Genomic DNA, 17797 nt, shown 5'->3' with positions numbered 1-17797 from the left:
AAAACAAAGAATTTTCAATATATATATACAAATATAAAATTTACGTAATATTCCGTATATTATTACATAGCGCCGTTCCTTATTCCTTATACGTTTCAAAAACAGTTCGACTTCAGAGGAACGTAATCAATAAGAACTTAGCATACGCACGTGAGGCGACTTCAAACGAACGATCTCTTGTTCTATATATTTCCTTCAAATATAAGATCTCATTTCAATACTAGTTCAGTGAGGATTCAGGAATTGTTCTTGGAATGGAAAACAAGGAATAATTCTGTCAACTTTTATTAATTGTACTTCCTCAACAGGAAGTCAACCCAGAATGTTGAAATTAGTACGGAACCCTCGTTAGTTGAGTTCGACTCGCACTTGACCAGTCTATTTTAATTGATCGTAATTAAAAACGTTTAGGTAGTTACATGAAATGAAACGATCGAGCTTTGTTAATTGAAAAGGTACTTAAGTTTAAAATTCGTCTCAACTACGTGAATAGTCATTGGAACTTTTGAGAAACGCGATCGATAAGAAAGTTCGCGGAGACTGTCCTGAATTTTCCGAACTTGAAGTATTCAATTATAGGACAAGGTATTTATTAATAAACAAAGCAATATATTATTAATAATTAATACAATTAAAACATTTGACATGTGGAAGCTAGTGAAAATTCTTGTCTTCACTATTTATTAATAATAGGTTCAGATATAATTAAGATCTTTTACTATAGAAATACGGTTAAATATGTAATAATTTCTCAGCTTTAAACTATACCCCCCACATTTGCCTAGCTTGCCCGAATTTAAGACATTGCGTGGTTATCGGCAGTATCCAATGCCGCAATTTGTCTTGGCAATTCATACCCTCGAGTGAGGGCCAAACCTAAAACCGATAGCGCTTACAGTCTGACGTTGTCATATTGCACAACCATGACCTCGACGTAACTATTGAATATATGGAAAATATATTATATAATAAACGGCGTAGAGTTCCGCCACTGAACACTCAATACCTTCAGAATTCGGCGGAAAGTCAGGAACGGAATGTTTTAACACTAGCTTTCCTCTGCCTACCCCGCTGTGTGCGAGATACACCGTGAAGCTTTCCTTGGTTAAAGAAAATTTACAAATTAATCTGAATTATCCCTTAAACATAAATTAGAAGTCCAACTCATGCCATTATACATTAAAAGGAATAAAATGGTGATTTTTAAATTAATTATTACAGTTAAATTAAAGAAGCCTTAAATAGTTATATTCAATATTTTTTCAGTACAAAGGAATTGAAAATAAAGGAATAGTTTTCTATCATTTTCTCAATGTTCTATATCCTTGTATTATCTTTTTATATTCTTTTATGAGATACTTTTTCTTTTGAAGAAAGATGAACGACGCAAAGCCGCGTTCGTGAGTGAACTATGAATAAACTGTCGTGAAACTATTACTTCAATACGACAAATCAATAAATATAAAGGTTAGTTCACATTTATGGCAAACTTATATTCCTTTGTTATAAGAGTGAATGTTTTTTTTAATTATTAAAAGTAAATATGTATATGTGTTTTGACCGACTGTAAAAAAAAAAGAAGGTTCTCAATTCATCGGAGTTTTTTTTTATACCTTCGCTGTATCCTGCACGTAGCAGTGTAGGCAGAAGGAACTCGTTGTGCCCCTGCCATGACTGGCACGATATATTATGTAATACTTAAAAATTTTATTGGATCTTATTTGGTTGAGAACGGAATTTCTTAACTCTAAGTACTGTCAAAAAAAAATAAAATAAAGTATGAAACAGAATAATAAAAAATGTATATTTCTTAGTTCTTTTGTTGTGATTTTATTTAATTGCTGTATTATTCAAAAAATAAAGGCTCCATCCTTCATATATCAAGGCAGACTGAACGAGGGAATCTAGTGTTAAAACTCTCCACTCATCATTTTCCGCCGCATTCCTAAGGCATTGTGTGTTAAGTGATAGAACTCAACGCCAAAGAAATCGAAGTTACAACCGTCGCATTAACACCACGACGACCTCGGTATATTTGAATTATGTTTGAAATAAATATAGCAGACATATTAGAATAATAACAATATAAGAATAATCCATAAAATATGATGTTAATTTCTTTGTTTAAAAAAATATATATTTAAATGAACCTCAGTTACACAAATTTGAAATATAAAAATATATATAGGTAATATTCTTTAATATTTTCAAAAAACAGAACTAAAAAACTTTTATACCTCAATTCTGTCATAACAATGACGCATGTAACGAATTGCCGATATTTTAAACTTCTGCTCCATTATTACGTAATCGTACCTACACATAAAAAAATACCATACAAGCTAAATTTTATAGTAAAAAAACTTTTATGGCATCCGCGACTGAAAACAGCCGTCCACGCTATTTAACGCCTGACTCGAAAACATTCATGAACGATCGATTATAGACTCAATGGCCCCGGCTTCACGCCGCACCGCTTCAACCTATAATATACTCTAAAAATCAATTTCATAAGTACTAAACTTACCTGGCTAGCTTGCAGGACGTCCAAAAATATAGTAAAAACACTAATAAAAAGCACGGCACGCGTCATGGTTGCGGCCGATGCGGCTTTGAAGCGCTCGGGTCCGTCTACTACTGACGTTAGTACACCACGCCAGAAACCTGCGTACTAGTTGGTCTGTGTGACACCGTACGCGTACCTAGCGTCGTATATATCGACCCTCCCAGGAGCGAGAGGGACGGTAGCGGGCACTCCTCGAGCTGAAACGGGAGGGCCGAGGGTGAAGCGCGCGTGCGCAGTGCTGTTAACGCAAGGACTTCTTCTATAACGAAGCGAATCACGAATGCCGTCTTCGTCTGCCCCTGTCTGGGTTTCCCGATGATGAGGCATCAGTTTTTTAATAAATTGCCATGCAATTATCGTCTGTATTCTATTTGTAATAGCAGCTAATTATACGTATCACAAACATGGCTTGATTTACATTGTTTCCAATTTCGCCCCTATTTTTGAAAAGGCATGCGCTGGTGAGTCATTGGTACAAGTTTTGAATTTAATTAAGAAAGTAATATCGGGAACGTCTCAGGTAAATATCGATTAGACAATCTAGCCCTCGTAATAACTGCTTGAAAATTCCTTCAGCAAATACAACGAAGAGGATCAAGGATATCGAACTTGGTCCTAACTCATTCAATAGTGGGTATTAGATAAAGATTATGGAAGGTCTTTTAAAGAGGGAAGGCACCCGAGGCTCTGGCACAAAGCCCGTTACAGGGCCAGTACAGTCTAGCCGCAATCTCCTTGTCTCTGTCGCTTTGTATTCCACTCAGGTCATTTACTTGGAAATTAAAACTATTATTCTGCGCATATCCTTCAGAGGAGATACATAAATCTCCTTTAAAGCACTTTACTATGTAAGTCTAGACTAGTATTCATTTTAATTTATTACGTAATACTTAAATTATTATGAAACTCTGGTAATTCGATTAAAAAAAATAAAAAAAAAGAAGAACGATAGCATTCATGTATGTTGTAATATTCTTATCTAGTTACATCGCGGCGTTAAGTTCCACGATTCAACAAAATAATGCCTTCATTATTCAGCGGAAAATGGGGAACGGAATGTCTTAACACTACGTTCCCTCTGTCAACATTAAGAAAAACAACGTGTACCATTATATTAGTGTTATTAATAGTTTTTATATTTATTTATCTAATATGAATTTCTTATCTCCCGTAAGAAGGACAAAGCTAACAATATCTATATAATAATATTCCCAGCTTAATATTATTATGTTCCTTCGCGTAATACAATAGCTTAATATTGAGATATCATAGTAATATCAAAATAAACAAATACACTGTTTATACATAATTATTATTAGGTAAACTTAGATAAAATTCGATTAATTATATTAAATTAAAAATTAAATTTAATTCAATCAGCTTCACGCTGTATCCCGCATACAGCATAGACAGAGACACTCTGTTCCCCACATTCTGCAGAATTCTGGAGGCATTCCGTGTTGAGTGGCAGAACTTAACGCCGCGCTCTGCCTCGACACCAGAGCGAAGAAATGGAAATATAAACGTAAATAAATATTTCACTTCCTCGAGTGGGGATCGGGGACGGCCTCTTCAGTAGAACAGAGTGACAGACTACAATTAGAATTTGCAATAAAGCATATTACTTAACTAAATCGTTCCAGATATTTGCATATGGGGCGAGTGACGTCACGTACTCGCCAGACGAACCGGTACATCCTGGACGAGACCCCGGTGCAGACTTCGCCAATCATTCTGGAGTACATGTAATTTCCATTAAGCTGACACAAGCTTTACTAAAAGCTTTAAAGCACTCTCTCATACAGATATGTAATAAAACTGTAAACGGTGTCAAGTGTAATATTGACGGCGATAAATTTAACGATATTGTTAGAACGGATGTATGGGATTTGTTGAATTTTGAAGAGGAAATATAGGGTTGAGACACTCCGTTCCCCACTTTCCGTCGAAGTTTGAAGGCATTACGTGCTGAGGTGAAATAATAGAGTTAAAGGCATTGTTAGGCATTTTTTACTACTTACAACTTATTTAGAGATGTTTTTTTCATACCATTATAAACATTACTTATTATTTTTAACAAAAAATGGTAGTAAAAAAATACCCCCTATTTTTGAAATTGGTTAAAATTGCACTTGAGAAGCGAACACGATCAATAGATAGCAAATATAATACAATCTCAGCATTCTATTGACTTAACGAAAAGTGGGTGTAGGTAGATTGCAGCACAAAGGTCAAGACAAGCTGTAGATTCGTTGTTATATTTTATATGTAAAATATGCACATTGCATGAAAAGCAGCACTTTGGTCGCACAGCAGTGTAGGCAGAGGGAGCCTAGTGTTACGACACTCTATTCCCCACTTTTCACCAAATGCTAGAGGCATTGCGCATTGAGAGGAGGAACTGAACGCGTCGTGTTACCTCATAACCTTTATTTTATAAATTAAATTAGAATAAATAACAAAAAAAAAAAACATTTACATATAATATCCGCAAAATATAAAATGCATACGCAAATTTTGCCTCATGTCTGCCTCCGCCTTAACTGCTTTATTATTGAGGCTCCATAGCCCAGGGTACCTTATTGGAACTATAGGAACCTATACATTCTTGTCTCGTATATATTTTAGCATCTACAATGTTAGTTAGTGCACGGCTGTTCCCATGATTGATTTGATTGGGTTAAGAGAAACATTGATAGATTGCATACAATAGAGATATTGGTTTTAGATTAGTTTAAGATATAATTTTGATTTTACTTAAGCTTTGTTTAATTATTTGTATTTAAATAAAGACTTTTTCATTTTGAGGCTAGTCGTAGCGTGGAGCAAAGGCGACAGGTTCTGGGTTCGATTTCCACATTCCCACTCGAAGAAATTAAATATTTAATATTTTATTTTTTCGCTGTGGTGTCAATCTGTGTACCAACACTCATTGCCTCCAGGAATTGACGGAAAATGGGGAATAGAAGTGTCTTAATGGGAACATACTAAATATTTCAATTCTTCGAGTGGGAAACGACCCACGACTGGCCTTAGATTCTTGGGGCTTGTAATAATGGCGATTATTAATAGTTACCTCAAATAAAACAAAAACAAAAAAATATTAAGAATATAATTCCATAATCTACAACCAATAGAATTGCAATTCAATTATATATATTTCAATCACGTGTAACGCGCGTTTGATCTAGTCCACGTCCACGCTCCACGCCTACGAGCTACGTCGCGCCCGGAGTGCTTCGTATCGATTTGTCGTCTGCACACTATTAGGACATAACTACTGAATAATATACATACATACATACATACAAACATACGGACAGAAATATAACTGACAGAGGCCTATGGTAGCGTACGGGCACAAAGTGTGCCTGTAACGCGACTGGTTCTGGATTAAATCCCCATTTGGGGAATTGAAATATTTATTTAAATTTATATTTTCATTTCTTCGTTCTAGTGTTGAGGCAAAGTGCGGCGTTGAGATCCGCAACTCAACAGGCAATGCCTCCAAAATTCGGCAGACAGTGAGAAGCGGAGTGTCTGAACACTAGGGTTCTTGTCACTACCCTGCTGTGCGCGGAATAGAGCTTGAAGCCGGTTTGATTTGATTTCATAATTACATACATAATATGTCATTTCGTTTTAACATTTATATGAGATTTGGTTAAATTAGTTTGGAAATAGTTTGTGCAGTGATATTTGTTTGTGTTTACAGTTTCAGAGTTATTTCGGAACAAAATGCATTTCGTTATGTAACTTTTTGGCGTTATAGAACTAAAAGTCATTTATATTATTTTTTTTATAAAATTATTAAACTTCAATATATTCATCTCTGTTGTGTACTAAAATGAACGCTATTAAATTGATTATGCAATACGAGCATATATTATACATATACATAAAGTTAAATGTTGTCAAAGACAAAGATTTTTAAACAGTGTCTCTATATTTTTAATACAAAATATAATAATAGCACTAAAAAGCTAGGCACTAAAAATATTTGCTGGTTTCATATGCATGTAGATTATGTAATATTCCTCCATAAAAATGTTAAGTCGGCATATTGCATAACTATTTTATATCAAGTAGAAGATACTAACAGATAGAAGATTTTTATAATAAACTCCAGTGTCACTAAAAACATGATAGATTGTGGGTTCGATTCCCACTCGAGTGAATTAAATATTTAAAGTGGGGAGCGGAGTGTCTTAACACTATGTACCCTCTGCCTCCGCGAGATACAGCGTGAAGCTGTATATATTATAAAATAGCAAAAGATATATAAAAGATTGTTGACTCTTAAAAAAACTATGAGAATAAAGCTATTTTTTTTTTTATTATAATATTCGTGGCAAGTCGTGGCGCGAGGTCACAAAGTATGCTGCAAAATCGATTGGTTGTGTGTTCGATCTCCACCCGAGGATAGGAAATATTTATTTAAAATGTATATTTTCACTTCTTCGCTCCGGTGTCAAGGCAAAGCGCGGTGTTAAGTTCCACCACTCAACACGGAATGCCTCCAGAATTTGGGGAAAATGGGGAACGGAGATTCCCTCTGCCTATACTGCCGTATGCGGGATACAACGCGAAGCTGATAAATAGATAACATTATATAACAGCATCAATAAAAAAAGAAATAAACTCACGAAACATTCTCAAAATAACCATTTTCCATACTTATTTGGTAGATAAAAGCAATTCTAAAGCGCATCTCTCGAACATTTATCTTAACATTAAGTACATGAGCTATTGACACAGTTGCAGGCCCGCAGTACACGGGTGGAGACGCGGGCCGCGGGCAAGCTGCCAGCGAGGATGTGTATGGCGTTATTTAAGATATTTGCTTGTTTTTAGAATAAAATGTTTTTTTCACGTTAATTGTAATTTTATTGTTCTTGTAACATTCTTATATTAATGATAATTTGAAGGTTAGTAAAGGAAACGGTAAATGCTTTTTGAATTTGTATATAACACTAGCGGCCCGCCCGCGGCTTCGCCTGCGTGAACTACGTTATTATTAATTTCTGTCTCCATGAGTATCTACGTCCTATAAGTGACGTTCATGCAAAATTTGAGACTCCTAGCATTTGTAGTAACGAAGTTTCATACAAACTTTCAACCCCAAAAACAACCCCTTAGAAGTAGAATATTGCAAATTCCCGTCTTAGCGACCACCTACGTTCTATAAGTAACGTGACGTAACTCCTATGTATGAGTGACCTTTCGATTTTATATATATAGATTACGTAATATACGATTTATCAAAATAATTGGAAAAAGAAAAAATATCTATAAATATATAACTTGCTATAACTGAAGAGAAAAAAGCTTAGTTTAGCTTCACACTGTATCCGCCACAAAGCAGTATTGATAGAGTTTCCTTTCATTCATTCCCTAGTTTTCGCTAATTTCTGGAGGCAGTGCATGTTAAGTGGCGAAACTCAACGCCGCGATTTTGCCTCGACACCAGAGCGAAAAAATGAAATATTAAATATTTTACTTCCCTGTATGGAAATCGAACCACCAACCTGCCTACAAAAGACAAAGAAGACAAATTATGTTCTTTTTATGTACATACTTTTTGTCGCGAGCCTATACTTACTAGATCTATACTAGACTTGTAACAAACTAATAGTAAGGCATATATAATTAATATTTCACACATCATCAACAAGTAGATTTACATTCATACAAAGTAATTCAACTGTATGAGTCACCCACGAATCAATAATACCGCAATTAACGTACAAGTTCGACCAAGAGGGCGAGCTAACCCGACTACATTATTACGGCAGCACGTTATTACAAATACAATATATGTATGTATTTGTTTAATTATTTGTATGTGATTTTGTGTATATTTACATTTTTTTTTTGTATGAAATATTCAATATTTTTTTTATTTCCTTGCTCTAATAACGAGGCACGGTGTTGAGTTCTGCCACTTAATAGGCAATGCCTTTAGAATTTTCCCCACTTTCCCTGGAAAGTAAAAACAAGAACGAGTGGTCATTGCGTTTTTTAAAAGATCTTCTTCTTTGTCGTTTCACTCTTGACAGAACAGTCGTGGTCGTCCTTTTTAAAGGTTGGTGGTGCGCCACACAGTTCGACGCCATTCTACGCGGTTGACTGTCTGCCTGGTGCACTCGTAGAGAGGGTCATCGAGGGCAGCCTTCACTTGGTCTGTCCATCGCATGGCGGATCTACCGCGTGGCCTGCTACCTTCAACTTTTCCCTGAATCACATGGCGTTGCATGAAAATATCTTCTTGTTGAGATATATATATATTTTAGATACATAATAGGGAACAAGATGGATTAACTAAATGGGTGAAAGAAAGAAATACGGCAAACTAAAGAGAAATTAGCTAACTGTATAGAGACATAAAGAAAGCTTCCGAATAACAGGGAACAGGAATAAAGAGCCAGAATGTGCCAAAATAAGAAAATAGAGTGGCCAAATATATAAATGAATCAGTATCGATCGCTATCTAAAAATAATGGTTGTAGGGTTTGTTAAGGAAATCTTATTAAAAAAATCTACTTGACGCTATATCTCGCACAACAGGGAAGGTAGATGGAACCTCGTGTTAAGTAACACTCCGTTCCCTATTTTCCGCCAAAAACTTTAAGCACTTGCGTGTTGAGAGGCGAAACTTAACTCCGCGCTTTGTCTCGACGCCAGAGCAAAAAAATAAACACATTAAATATTTCATTTCCTCGAGTGGGCATCGAACCCATTACCAGTCGCGTTTACACACACTTATGCCTTTACTGACGACTGGACTCGTCTTAATGTTATCATTTAAATTAAATATAAACAACGCACACAACTATATCGAATACTAGTAATTTCTTTACCTTATCAATGGGCGTCATCGTGATGCACTCGAGTCTCAAAAAGGAAACGGAAAAGCTATAAAACACATAATAATAATAGCCACTGCCAAGTTTCTCTTGTGCGTCTTGTTTAAGATACAACGATAGTTATGTCTGTCTGTTCAAACAAGTTATTTGAATAGTTCAGATAGGATCTCTTACTAATTAACGAATGAACGTAGCGCAATTTATTCGCTTGTTACATAAATTTATAATGGAACTAGGGTAGTATATTATGTGGCTACGTATATATGTATATTATTATGTAAAAGAAATGTCTTATATGTCTCTAAATGTTTGACAGTGTCTTAGTTAGTTTAGGGCAGAGGGAAACTGAGGACCTAGAGCTAATACACTTCGTTTTCATTAATACATTTCCGTTCCCTAGGCGATGCGTGTTGAGTGGCGGAATTCAACGCCGCGCTTTGCCTCGTAGCCAGAGCGAAAAAGGAAAATATTCATCGGATAGGTATCGAACCCCAAATCTGTACGACGTTTTAAGTAGATCTAGTAGATAGCAAGTATTTAAAAAATATTTTTCGAAAATTAAGATTATTCTTTAAGTAAAAATATTTAAAGCACATTAGGTATTTGGCAGCCTATTCGTATATTATAATAAAAAAATAAAATATAAAAGTAAAATACCTGCCGTTTCTTTATAAAAAAATCGATACAAACAAACTAAAGCTCGTGGGAAGTATCTAATCACTTTGTCTATTTGTCAAGCCCGCTGGAGGTTCCTCGCACAAAACTTTATACTTTTGTTTGAATTCGTGTGAACTCGATATTGATTTTATCTTTCTGCACTTGCACTTTAACCTACTTTACCAAGATCCTTGATTTTTTCCTTTTAAGAGAATTCACCTCATACTTATGGCCCTTATATATTTATTCTCTGACGTCAACAAAAAACTATATATACATTATTAGACATCACTGCACTAGAGCTGCTTGTCTGTCTGTGACATTATAGCCCGGAAACATGTATTTTTTTATGCATTTTTGTGTAAAACGTCACTTTTTTTATTTTTTTTTTTAATTACAGTGTTTCCAGCCATGATTTAAGAAAAATGTCAAATGTCTGCCAATATTGATAAAGTATTTAGTATAAGAATATTTTATCAATAGTGCCTAAATATAGCCTTTGTAAGATACTTAAGTCTTCAACAACTTACGGCAGCGTTTGGTTTCATATAATGTAATTTTTGTTGAAATATTTAAAATTTTCTATGGTTATTGTCACTACATTTTTTATAAATGAAAATTTATAAGCGGTATATAATGTAACTATAAAATAAAAATGGAAATGGATGAAAATATACGCACAATAGGGTTGTCCCGCTATATTCGTTTCGTAACATAGTATCGCCGGTCTAGTTAGACAAGTGCGGCGTTCAGTTTCGCTTTCCGCTTTCCAACACCAGTTTATCTTTACTTTCCTTAAACAAATGTGGAAATTTTTACACATATAACGTATAGGTGTTTAATTAAAACTACATCAATAATTTCACAACCATATAAGTTAACTTTTAGTTCAACACAAATCAGTTTCTAATTAAGCAATTCGAAACTAACGAACGCTCAAGGCAGCCATTAATAATTTTGTGTTTTCGCCAGTGTTAATGCCGGCTCTTTACCCAGGACCCAGGGGACGCGACGAGCCAAAGTTGGCAAAATGTCAAACTTGCCGGCAAAATTTCACTGTGACCTTAGAAATATTCCTAATAAATTATGGAAATATTTCCCAAGGAAATTGCTAATATTAAATTGATATAACGTTACAAAGATTTAGGTTAATATAAATAATAACACTTAGTTAAATTAAACAGTGATTTATAACTCAAACTGGTAGGTTCAATTCCGTAAAGTTTTTTTTTGTGCTATTCATATTAATTTATTTTTTGTACAAATTAGGTTTCACCATTAAAGACAAGGACTCTCCTATATAATTCAGAGGCCAGTCGTGGCGCAGCGGCACAAGTGTGTGGGTTCGACCACCACACGAGGAAATGGAATATTTAATATTTTAATTTCTTGGCTCGGGTCTCTGCTGAATTCTGGCAGCATTGCGTGTTGAATGGCAGAATTCCACGCCACGCACTGCCCCAACACCAGAGCGAGTTCCTTGAGTGGGAATTAAATCCACAACCAGTCGCGTTTACACGCTTGTGCCGCTGCGCCACGACTGGCATCTAAATATAGTATTATAATATCTATGCCTAAATCCTGAATAAAACCACTATCTTTTACCAACCAATACTGAGTAACAGTGAAGGCTAGCATTAATAATATCTTTGTAGTTTATTTGCAAATGCTTGTCTACCCGCGGGGCCCCGCCCGGGGATGCCCCCCGCACGGGATACATTGGAAAAACTTAACGGTTTTCAACGATAGAATTTTTTTAAATTAACTAAAACTACTAATATAATGCTGGTATTTTATAGTAGTTAAATATTTTTAGTATTTATTATTTTTATGTTCTGAACTTGATTCTATTTCTGTTTTAGCAGTGGATTTGAATAGATTTATATAAGTCTTTAATTCACTACAAAAAAAGGACAAATAATATATTAAGAAGAAGATACGTAACTTGAGCGACATCTTACACTTCTTATAAAGAAAAAGGTAAAGCATACAAATAGTACTTTAAGTTAACTATAGATGGCATTCATTTATAAAAAATCTTAATTTCATAACTTATTGTCGTTTTGTTATTTATTTAAACACACAAACACATGTCAAATGACAATATCAACAAAATCAACAAAATAAAACAATTTCTTAATAAAATACATTTTTATTGACACTCCTATATTAAGAGAACTATTTGATTCACAATATACATTATACATATAAAAAAATCTAAATTATTTAACAAAAGATAATTAACACTTATAAACTAATAGATAACATTTAGCACTTAAACTTTAATTGTATGGCTTCTTTTTTTCTACTAATTTAGATTTAAAGACAAAATTTTTAAATATAATACGTATTTTTAACAAGAATATAAAAAAATCATATTACTGCAAAATGTGTAATGAAAATAGAAAATAATAAAGATATTTTTTTACTTTTGACTCTATGAACACAATTATAATATATTAAGAATATATATTATATTGCTTCAAGTATCCTTATAATAAATAAAAAAATACATTTCTTTACTTTGTCTAAATTATACTATCCTTTAGTATAAGCCACATACTCGATTTGCAGGGACCGCTTTGTCTGAAAAAAAATAACATGTACATATAAAAAAATGCTCTGAGTAAATATTGGTTAAATTTTATTATTAACTTTAATAAAAGTAACAATAATAGAGGCCATATTGGGGCATTTGGGCAGTGAAAGACAAATAGATAATATAAGAGATTAATAGGGAAAAAGTTATTGTTATCAAAATCATTTGAGACGATTACATATCCAAGTACTTTAAACTACACAATAATTTTTTTAGGTACCAAGAATGCTGTATTATCAAAATTATTAACTCTCCCATACTGAAGAAAGTGGTTATTATATAATTATTTTGCTTTTTTGTATGGATACAGATATTTAATTTTGTCTACATATTTTTGATAAGTTGAGTAACTAATGCTCTTTTATACAAAAAAACCATAACCATGTTCATTATATTTGCACTAATTAAACTTTCTACAGACATCATTTTTATTTATGTTTTTCGTTTAGCAAAATAAACCAAAAACATTGGGTAACGGAACTCAACGCCGCGCTCTGTCGTACCAGAGCGAAGAAATGAAAATAATTTATAAGTTTTTATTCTTATCTTTCTAAACATTCAAATTAAAATATAATTTACCTATCATTTTAGGATACGGCAAATTCAAATTATCCATTATATTAATAAACTCATTCAATGATTTAGTCAATCTTGGATTATATTTCTTTTCTTCTCCCACAGTAGTTGCAGTTTGTCCTCTATAATCATGGGCCGGGTATAATATATAGAAATCTGGTAAACTAAATATTTTACTATGAACTGAGTTGTATAATGTTTCTGAAGAACCTTCCTGAAAGTCTGTTCTGCCACAACCTCTTATTAAGAGAGTGTCTCCTGTAAAGGCTATACCCTGAAATTTTTATTATTATAAATAATTATAATAAGTAAGTATAAGTATTCTTTTATAACTTAGTTGTGTCCCGCATATAGCAAGATAGCCAGATGAACCTGGTGATAAAACATCCCGTTCCCCACTTGGCGTATAATTCTACAGATGTGTTGAATGGTGGAACTAAACGCCGCACTTTTGTCTCGTTACAAGATGAAGGAAATGAAAATATTTCATTTTCCTCGAATGAGGATCGAGCCCACGACTTGACGCGTACACTCACACGATTGTGCCACGACTGGCCTCTTAGCTCTCATCAAATATCCAAGCCTAAAATATATATTAAAAATAAAACTCACTTGTTCATGACATATATATGTTAAACAACCATTAGTATGACCAGGGGTTGCAGTTGCTAGTAACTGCTTCGATCCAAATTTTATTATATCTCCATCAACTAAATGTATATCAGCTTTAGCCCCTGACGCCTTACCAATTACACTTTTTGTATTGGGTATTAGAGATTTTAGTTTTCCCGTACCAGTTATATGGTCAGCGTGCATATGTGTGTTCACTAAAATTAAGCAAAGGTTATATTTGCATTAATACTTATGATGTTTGAATGTAGGAGGGGAAGCAGGAGAAGTCTAGTGTTAAGATACTCTGCTCCCCACCTTCCGAATTCTGGACGTCAATTTGGTGTATAATATATTAATATTTATATTGGAAAGTAGAGAGAGAGAAATTCTTTTAAAATATCTCTGTCATATATTTTACTTACTTAAAGGCATTACATATAAAATTAGATGAACTCGATGAAGTAATTATGCAAATCAATTAGTCTGTCTGAATGTCATAACACTCACTACAAGAGCCATGATTTATCCTGTCTCAGTGGGTAAATAAAAATATTTAATATTCCTCAGTAGATATCGAACCCACAATCATCGCATTTGCAATCAAACAATGTGCTACTTACTACACAATGGTTATATAATTACACATATAAATTTTGAAATTTATTAACAACTTTGTTTCTTCACTGTATGGCTATAAGGCTATAATAGTCTATTGTTTCTAAGTTCATAATACATTTTATTATTTATGAATTTTATGATCTTTAAATAAATAATAGTTGTATTCACAGGTACACTGTTATGAAACATTGTATGAGAAAATTGCAAACAGTTTATTACTTCTGTTATTTTTCTACTTATTATATTCACTTTAAAATGAAAATGAGAGATGTAGTAAATGAAACGCAAATGATTTGCCAATATCATTTTTTCAATATATTTTTGTTAACTAATAAATTATTATACTATATGAATTGTGGAATCTACCACATCAGCAAGCTCAACACTTTCTCTAACAATTATAGGTAAGCAATAAATTAAATAATGGGACAGTTCTGGATTCTATCCACACCAGGGGAATGATTTGATTTTATATCTTTGCTCTAGTAGATCCAGACAATACCTGGCAATGACAAACTGCAGATAAAAGAGAAAAGATTTTTCTATAAATACCTCTTAAATTATTGACTAAGGTAGCAAAACAGAAGTTATTATAACTTACTTGCATAAACCAAATTGAAACCAAGCTCTTTTATTAAATTGGCATCTCTTTCTGCATGTTCTAAAACTGGATCTATTAAAACTGCTTCCTTTGAATTTACATCTCCTAATATATATGTGTATGTACTACTTACTGTGTCAAAGAGCTGAAATTTATACAAAAAAACTATTATTAAAAATAATAAACTAATAAGTTAAACTAAATTATTATTAGGAAAATATCCCTTAAAATAGATGAAGTTGCATGAAATATACAGCATATTTGCATTGCTGTATTATTTAATTAAAGCAAATAGTAACAAAAGTGTTCAAGAGCTATACTTTATTTCTAGTTCATTTTTTGTCTTGCATGTAGAAGGATAAACAGAAAAACAAAAGAGTCAATACACTATTCTCTGTGTGTGAGATTTCCTCCGCATTGAGCAATAGAACTCAATACCATGCTTAGTCTGGCGGAGAAATAAAAATAACTTCCTAAGTGGGAAAGGAATCCGCTACTCACAACCCACTTCATTACACCATATGTTACATAAAATTCCTTTATAGAAAATGATACCATGCTACAAGAATAATGCTGATAAGTTGTAAACATATTTATAACTAAGAAATTCTACCTGTCTAAAAAAGAAATTTGATCCTTTCTGCAATCCAGTAGAAAAACTCCGAACTTTTCCTACATTGCAGGTCAAAGCAGTAACCTTCACAGTTTTAAATGAAAGCTTTAGAATCATTCTGGAAAATAATAAAATAGATTCACTTTAAATTGTATGTGGCTATGTGAATGACAAAGTACACAGTTGATTGTTTGCTCACTCAAGTGATCTTACTCTATTAGCACATCTATGCTATATACAAGTAAAAAGGTTCATATATCTTCTTAATAAAGCAAATAAATTTACTAATATAATAAAATCTTGGGTTTCCACGGTTATTACACATTTTAAATGAAACAAACCGGATTAGTTGCGTATATTTAGTTATTTATTATACATTTATGGAAAACGTTTAGTAATATATATATTTTTAGCTTTACACCCTTAGAAAGATATTATGCAAAGCTAACAGAGTGCCAGAATAAATGATGAAAATACTCACTTGATAAATGTGTCTTAGCAACTATAATTATTTCTATGTATTGATATAATATTTCTGTAATCAACACTTTGATAACGTTCTGATTAGATATAAAAATAAATATTTTATATAACAACAAGCTCTCAACACAAAAATAAATAAAGTATTTTCTCGGATAAATATTTAAAAAGGGCTTAAATTTTAATATGCATTTATATACTTTACAAATGTATTACATAAAATATTAATTCATATCATAGTTATAAAATTACGAATATGTGTTTTTAAATATTGTGATAAAGACTACAAAGGACAAATTTTGTTTTTGTTATGACTTAAATTCTTGAATTCTGTCATCGTGTGTTGCTATCATTTGTATGCACAGATTATAATGAAAAAAATCATTAATTTACCCCAGTACATACATATACCGAAAAATTTATCAAATGCTATAATTATGTATATTCTTTTAACAGATTTTATTTACAAAAATGGTTTATTCTTCGTGTTAATAATAGTTTATATTTTTTACAACCTAAATCCTTGCTTCACTATTAAGAGATGTCGTATTTATGTATCGTATGTCTTTTCTGACTCAACATTTTACGGCCAGTTAGAACTGGCTGTAAAATGTAATTTGACTTATCATTGTCACAGAAAGAGTAATTTGAAATAAATTCAAAGTTACAATGTGAATAAGCGTAAATTATAGTTTAAAAAATTAATAGTTGTATAAGAATTCACTAAATGAGGTATTCAAGATTGGTTAGTAAACAAATATTGTAAAAATTGATTACTTGAATTATGAATACCTTGATAACGTAATTTAATAGTGTCCTTTTAATACCATTTCTTTTAATATAATACTTATCACTTATCAATAATTTTTAATAAATTATACACTTTACATAATTTTCGTCTGGTAACGTCACTGACCTCGTCCATCCCCCCTACAAGTCAATATTTGCATTCACGCACACATCTACAACATGGCTAGCTAGTGTGCGTGAAAACTGGTATTGCTGGCGTCCCGCGTCTGTGCAATTCACGGGGACATGTATTGATGTAAACATTCTCTTGTCACATTTCAGAGCGTTTAGAGGAACGTATGGAAAATCCTTAAGACGAATCTTAATGAAAATGTAAACAGCTGATGCTATAAATTAATTGGTTTTAATTTTTTTGTTTGTGATAAGTGAACTCGATTCGGGTTTTTTTGCTAATATTTGAACAGTATTTGCTAAATAATAGTGCGATATCCTTTGTTTACAAGTGCTCTGGTTTCTGTTTATAATATCTACCACAAACGTTGTTTATTTGCATTGTTATGCAATTTTGTAAATAGTATTTTTTTTAAAATTCAAAACTGCAAATTTAGTATATAAATGAATAAGCAGCGGCGGTAAAAGAAACTGTAAGTACGTCTTTTCCTTTTTTTTCTCTATTAATTTAAGTCCTGATGAATTTTAAAATTATATTTGATAGTATAGCGTCAGTGTAATTACTACATAATTATTTAAAAATTTGTTATAACATTTTTGTATTTCTTAAAAGTAATAAAAACTTAGTAGGTATGATTATTTTCATACAATTTCCTCCTTTGACAACTTGTAAAGTAGGTAAATGATT

At 32.7% G+C, this 17797-nt stretch overlaps 3 protein-coding genes across 8 annotated transcripts in view; 1 reads left to right on the top strand and 2 right to left on the bottom strand.

Moving 5' to 3' along the window:
* Nucleotides 1–2686, bottom strand: part of LOC146530775 (amyloid-beta-like protein) — a 112399-nt gene extending 109713 nt beyond the window's left edge. For all 3 annotated transcript variants that reach the window (XM_085199603.1, XM_085199605.1, XM_085199604.1), the window contains exon 1: nucleotides 2528–2686. In XM_085199603.1, coding sequence (XP_085055729.1) covers nucleotides 2528–2593 — 66 coding nt within the window. In that variant the 5' untranslated portion in view covers nucleotides 2594–2686. The remainder of the gene's footprint in view (nucleotides 1–2527) is intronic.
* A 9446-nt stretch (nucleotides 2687–12132) lies between these two features.
* LOC146530774 (persulfide dioxygenase ETHE1, mitochondrial-like) lies at nucleotides 12133–16403 on the bottom strand. The gene is made up of 6 exons (XM_085199463.1): nucleotides 16190–16403; nucleotides 15709–15826; nucleotides 15096–15240; nucleotides 13877–14091; nucleotides 13268–13538; nucleotides 12133–12675 (listed from the first exon to the last, which is right to left on the bottom strand). The coding sequence occupies exons 2-6, from the start codon at nucleotides 15823–15825 to the stop codon at nucleotides 12635–12637; spliced, it is 789 nt and encodes a 262-aa protein (XP_085055589.1). The 5' UTR covers nucleotide 15826; nucleotides 16190–16403; the 3' UTR covers nucleotides 12133–12634.
* A 936-nt stretch (nucleotides 16404–17339) lies between these two features.
* The window catches only part of LOC146530773 (tubulin-specific chaperone cofactor E-like protein), a 28708-nt gene continuing 28250 nt past the window's right edge, over nucleotides 17340–17797 (top strand). The window contains exon 1 of one of the 4 annotated variants that reach the window (XM_085199265.1): nucleotides 17340–17582. The gene's annotated coding sequence lies outside the window, so the exon portion shown is untranslated. Of the gene's footprint in view, nucleotides 17587–17797 lie in introns of all 4 variants that reach the window. The other 3 variants (XM_085199266.1, XM_085199263.1, XM_085199264.1) reach the window with 3 other exon arrangements.

This window comes from Heliconius melpomene, chromosome 16 (genome assembly GCF_056956725.1).
Source record: "Heliconius melpomene rosina isolate 202511_hmr_F chromosome 16, ASM5695672v1, whole genome shotgun sequence".
Lineage (NCBI taxonomy): Eukaryota > Metazoa > Arthropoda > Insecta > Lepidoptera > Nymphalidae > Heliconius > Heliconius melpomene.
Note: the sequence above shows the minus strand (reverse complement) of the source record. Positions and strands in the feature narration are given on the sequence as shown.